This window comes from Nyctibius grandis, chromosome 9, assembly GCF_013368605.1.
Source record: "Nyctibius grandis isolate bNycGra1 chromosome 9, bNycGra1.pri, whole genome shotgun sequence".
Lineage (NCBI taxonomy): Eukaryota > Metazoa > Chordata > Aves > Nyctibiiformes > Nyctibiidae > Nyctibius > Nyctibius grandis.
In genome coordinates this window covers 8,495,121-8,501,120 of record NC_090666.1, presented here as the reverse complement: position 1 = coordinate 8,501,120, position 6,000 = coordinate 8,495,121, and the positions used below count along the sequence as shown (strand labels likewise).

The 6,000-nt window shown below is 45.3% G+C and overlaps 1 protein-coding gene across 1 annotated transcript in view; it reads right to left on the bottom strand.

Moving 5' to 3' along the window:
- Positions 1 to 652: 652 nt before the first annotated feature.
- Positions 653 to 6,000, bottom strand: part of CDK15 (cyclin dependent kinase 15) — a 36,299-nt gene continuing 30,951 nt past the window's right edge. The window contains exon 13 of the mRNA XM_068407945.1: positions 653 to 762. Within this exon, the coding sequence (XP_068264046.1) occupies positions 653 to 762 (110 nt within the window). The remainder of the gene's footprint in view (positions 763 to 6,000) is intronic.

The following is a 6,000-nucleotide window of genomic DNA, read 5'->3' as shown; positions in this document are numbered from 1 at the left end:
TTAGCAAATGCACAGAGTAAACAAAGAGACAGGATATAATAAAAGCGTATTTTCTGGTAATTTCTTTCAATAACAGTGATTTTCAGTGATCTTTTGGTCTTCTGTAACAAAAAGGAGATGAAAAATGTTGAGACTGAAGCATCATTTTGAGGTGTGTCGTGTTAAAATAGTGATAATTAAACCCAAGGATGTTATGAGCTAAGGAGATTTTGCCTAGCTGAGCTCAGGTTCCATTGCGAGTGAAACCAAAACAAGTAAGCTATAAAATGTGAACTCGATAGACAAGGACAAAGGTGAACAAAGCAATTTGGTCAGTTTAAGCAATGGGGAAATGAAGCAATATTTTGACTGGGGAGGCATCAGAGGAGAGGGCACTGGTCTGAGACTTGGGAATATGATGAAAACCTCCCAAACCTCCCATGATACCACTGAGCATTGTGCATTGGGGGCTACTGGCTTGCTGACCTCTTCTCTCTGGATGTGAGATTTCCCCACTTTGTCCTCAGCCTGGATGTGGTCATCCAGCCCTGGGTATCAGTTCTGTTTTCCCATCTTCAACACACAAAGGAATTCATGTGATAAGGATGATGGCAGCAGCTTTGACAGTGGCAACTACGCGCTTACCCAAGAATTAGTCAATCATCTCTGCTTTCTACCAAAACTTGCTTGAACCTCCTGAGAGATGGCCTTTTCGGTAAGAAGTGAACAGATCACAGATTTCAGGTTGCAGTCTCACTCCTGGAACTGTGAGCACTGATTGTCCTGTGGAAAAATCAGGTTAAAGAGAAGGCTGCAAAATGGTCCTTTTCCTTCACTGTGCTACTTCCCTAATGCTCTCCTGTAACATTAGCCACAATATAAACTAATTCAGGATCCTATTTCTCACAGCTCTGTTCCTTCTGATTTTTTTGGAAAATGATTTCTTTAATCTAGGCACTGTTCTCTAGAAATCTCTTCTACGGTTTCTTTTCTTTTTTCTTTTTTTCTTTTTCTTGGAGCAACCAGCAAAATGCTATTTGGTAGAACAGCGGTAGGAATACAACCCGCTAATCAAAAGGATTCAAATGGATCTACGCACTGCCAAGCTCTCTCTTTCCCACCCAGCAGAGGGGAAAAAAAAAGAAAAAGAAAAAAGAGATAGAGCGAAGGCACGGAGCTTCTCTCCTTCAGCAACCTCACAAATGCAAAACCTTCCACTCCAGTGACTCCTCATTAACTTACCCAATCTGACAGTCTAATTATCGTAGCTGCTTCACGCTTAGAATAAATAAATACTAAAGTGGGTGTTTAAAGAAATTGAGCAGTGAAATTCAGTCATCTAGACAGTCAATAGAGAGAGTTTATTTTAAATTTTTATATTCTTATGTATTTATATCATTTTAGGAAAGCTAATGAGATAGTTGTCTTTCAGGCTAATTGAGTTGCTAGGCTCATGGTTGCTTGCTGTCACAATCTCAAACTTAGCTTTAACTTTTGTGCCTTAGAAATCCGATCACTACATCCCCATTTGCTCTTTTCTGCTGATAACTGGGGGAAGGCAGAAGTGCACCTGAGGATGGGAAATGACTGCATGGGAGTTCCCGTCCAGATGTCTTTCACAGCAAACAAGACAACTAAATCTTCTCAGATTTGCATTTAAGGGTGTTAAAGGGAAAATGGAAGTTAAAGAAACCTCAGATACAACTTGCAATTAGACAAAACACAGAAAAACATCTGCTAACCTCTGATGCATTAGTGTCTGCCTCCGTGAAGGGTATTAACAGCACTCCCCCCCAAGAGCAGTTCATCTCCCTGAACAATAAGACCTTTATAGAGATTCTCTGGCGTGAGATCAATGGGAGTCAGAGCATTTGATCCATGTCTGTAGGACTTTGTTTCCACAAGTCATGTGGGCCAAACTTTGCGCCAGTTGTGCTTTTGCAAGAGCATGAGCTGGGGAGTGAGCAAAGGAAACCTTCCTTCTTTTCCCGTCTTCCCCTTCGCCCTGTGCTCCTAAACAGGGCCCAGTACCTGCCAGCACGATGTCTGCTCCAGGCCAGCGCCCAGGGAAGAGCTTAAGCAGGGCAACATCTCCAGAGGCCTGTGCCCTTGGCACACATCTGCTGTGATGTTGCAATGGCTCTTTCCTAGGGTAGTGGCTTAATGACAGAATACAAAACCTCAGTGTCCTGTCAGTATTTACGCAGGCATAACTTCCACCACTGTGGAGATCAGGCCAGGTGAAGTGAGGGGTGTTTTTCCTGAGTTAAGTGAAGATTTGCTTTATCACCTCACAGAAAAGAACGCTTCTGGTTCAGGAGTGACAGATGATTTGCTGGTCAACACCAACTTTGGTTTATTGCCTTATTAAGACACATTTTAAACCAGATTCATATACCTAGTGGGAACTTCACTTTCTAGGTGTCTGTATCCTTCCTTGCAGTGAAGGATATCCATTTGCTGTATACAGAGGTGGCAAAGCAGAGATGGTAAAAAACGTGACTCTATAAACCTTTTAGCTATGTAGGAGAACCTAGGGAAACCAGCCAACCCAAACAAGATGTCCATGAAAGCTATATCTTCTTTATACATGCCCTGTGATAACATCTACCAGCGCTGGCTAATTCCAACAGTAATGGGATTTTTGGTAGGCAATGGCTTGCAGCCTTAACCTCCTCATTGCCTACGCTTGCTTTGCATTAGTTTAGATGCAACAGGCAGTAAAATGACAGTGCTCTGTCAACATCAAGCCTCCCTCCTCCTTGTCTCTGAAAAGCTGAATAGCGGGCTGTTTTAGGAGAAACCGCACAGTGTCATCACCACCTGGCACACTGGTTTTGAATTGCTGGGGGGAGGTAACAATCAGAGACCAACCGTACCCAAAAGGAGCAAGTCCCTCCAAGTCAAAGCCAGGATCACATCCACGTAACATGCAATCATCTTCCTCACGGAGCACAAACTGGACTTGATGACTAACTGCTATGCCAATAGTATGTCCAGGGTCGAATGTCTCCTGAACTGTGAGAAAGGTCTATACTGAGCCCGGACATCGGTTTGGTGGGGAAGGGATCTGATCCATGTGCCTGGGTTGTTCAGCCAGAGCTGTTCTTGCAGTATGTTTTCTTGGGAGCGCACTGGTGCTAGCCCCAAATCCCACTGCTTACCCTCCCTGCTTGCGAGCCTGCTCTAAAGCATTTGAGGGCAAAAGAGAACGAAAATAAACCAAATCTATAACTAAGAATAATAAGCTGCAATTGTTACTGTGTCTGACCTGTCTGACAGCAGAGTGAGATACCTTCTCAGAAGGCCCTTTGCACTTCAGGACTGACACTGAGTTGAGAGCACAGCTCACGCTTTCTTGATGCAAGGATCTTATCTTTCTTCCAGGAGTGATTAATTGGACAGAAAACATTCTGCTTTAGCAGGTGGCAAAGGGTTAGACTGAAGTTTTGTCAGAGCTGCTGTAGTGCAGGGCTGCACTGCACAAAGATAATTGTCTCAGGATTGGCTTAGGCCAGAAAAGGAGAGCAAATGCTCCAGTTTTATGAAAAGTCATCACTGCTACCCCTTAGGCTACTAGCCACAGTGGAAGGAAGCTGGAGAATCTCCTGTTCCTCTCCTCTGCTGCTATATCCGCAGGTGCTGGTGGCAATGTGTAGAATTGAGGCCACCAAGACCATGAGTGAGGTTTGAACCTGGGCCTTAGCAGCCCCTTCTAGCGCTAGAGGCACAGGAGCGAGCAGCTGTAGGAAAGGCCCATCTGTGGACCAGCCCCACTCAGGAGACAGAGAGTCTCCCTCTCTTACAGAGTGGGCTACTCCTTTTTTCTAGCACTTTGCATCCAGATGAGCATAAGCAACAGCAACCTGTTCCCCTCTGCAGGAGCTGACCACCAGGAAGCAAAGAGACCCGTGCTCCCTCTCCTCCTTCCGAGGGGCAGCAGGCAGCCTCTAGCCATGAGCATTCCCCTCAGTAATCAGAAACGTGCTATTTGGAGGGGTACTTATCTTTGAAACACTGATTTCTCCAGTTATATTTTCCCAGGAATTGACCTTCGAAAAACATCCTCTAGCTTCCAGCTTGTCATAGCAACTTATAAAAAGGACAGTTACAGATACAACTATTTCATAAAAATAGAAAATAATTTCTATGGGGAACCTTTTATTTTTTCAAATGTTGTTTCTCTCTTACTGTCTCACACACCTTGGGATCAACCCCCTCCTCCCTTCACCTTTCATCTCCAGCTCATTCTTTGCCCTTCTGCTTTAACTTTCTCATTCAGAGGACAGGGACTAATAGCCAGCATCCTCCAGAACAAAGTGGGAGCAGAATACATTTCAAACTCGCACTGTGTTATCATAGCAACGAGAATTTTAAAATGATACAGTTAAATTCCAAAATATTGTGACGCCAAAGTGACACGAGAGAACAAATATCTTGCATGATTATGGCAATGGGGATGGCTGCATGGGGAATTATTCATAATTGCTTAATTTTTACAGGCTTAATGAGTCACTCATGAATATGGTCTTGCATGATTGTACTGTACTTGTTTCAGCCCTGTGCACTTTGATTCTGTTCCCAACACCTTGGTTGCTATGATAACGCCATGCAGTTTCCTGTCCACGGGGTACTTCCCACCACAATATGGGGGATAATAAATATGGGATAGTGCATAAACCCAGGTGAAATGAATCTATCCTCTGTCTGGCAGCGTGTCGGAGAGATTGACACATTATGCCGATCTGTTTTCTCATTCCTTCTATTTCTTCTCACTCTCTTCCTTTCTCTCACTCTGTCTGTCTCTGTACCTGTTTTTTTCCACTCTCTCTCTCTCTCTCAGCACTGACACTTTCATCTTCTCCCTTGGGGATTGGAGATGTCACTGCGGGAAGTGCTTGTCCGCCTCTCCGGCAGCAGCAGAGCCCTGTGGCTTTGACAAACCTCATTTAATTGGGAGGAAGCCAGGAGGGTTTGAAAGAACTGAAACATCCACGAAACTCCTTTTATCAGGCATAATTTAAACTCTGCATGGAAAAAACCCTATATGTATAAAGAAAAGTCAACTTCCCTCCTGCTGTGCGTGCTCCCCTCCTCCCCCCCCGGCACAGGCAGGCTCCTGCGAGATTCCATCTTTTCATTTTTCTAAAAGTGTCAAAGTAGATTTGTGCTCTGTGGCTGGGTGAACAGAAAAGGAATGCAGATGTCTCTCACTCATGCACATACACACACAGAGCACCTTCTGAAGGGCAGCGGTTTGGGAGAGACGCTAGCTGGCTGCTCCTTCACTTGGGATGTCTCCCAGGAGCCAGAAATTAGGTTTTCAAATAGCTTGACAACACAGTCCAAGAAGACTGCTTCTTAATTGCCCCTATCTTAAAAAAACCCACCAAACTAACTAGTGTAGTGGGTGCCCAGAAGGCAAAGGGACTCCCCTTTGGGCTCTCTGGCCTGTTGCCCGATAGGAGGGAGCTTTTCCTAGCAAGGAACAGAACCTGTAGCTTGCGAGACCCTGTATTTATTGTCAGCTCAGGGCAGGAGAGGCAGATCTGTGTGTATGCAGCTGTGTGCTTACAAGAAGGGAGCAAGGGAAGAAGAAAATAAAGCAGGTAAAACTGAGGGAGAACTGGTGCAACGGGGTACAAGGAACAGCTGTTGTCTCTGAACATCAAAAGGGAGCAGGAGGAGCGGTCCAAGGGAATTGGGGCTAGCACATCACGCTGAGCAGCTGGGAATTCAGGACATCAGGAGGGACCGGCATGTGAGTTACACTGAATACACAGTGTGAGCCAGCCGGAGGGGAAGCTCCGGGCCCCTGGGGTTACAGAATGGGGGAGAAACGACCTGTCAAAGCATATACACCTCCGCTTTGTAAAGGTACCATGGCGGCAGCCCATCCAGGTCCCCTTCTAGTATTAACACTGTGGTCAAGTGGAAGAAGACAGAAAAACAAGCTGTCAAATTTGCAGTGGGATGCAAACTTTGCAGCATACGGGAGTGGGGAGGGAGGGCAGGCAGAAC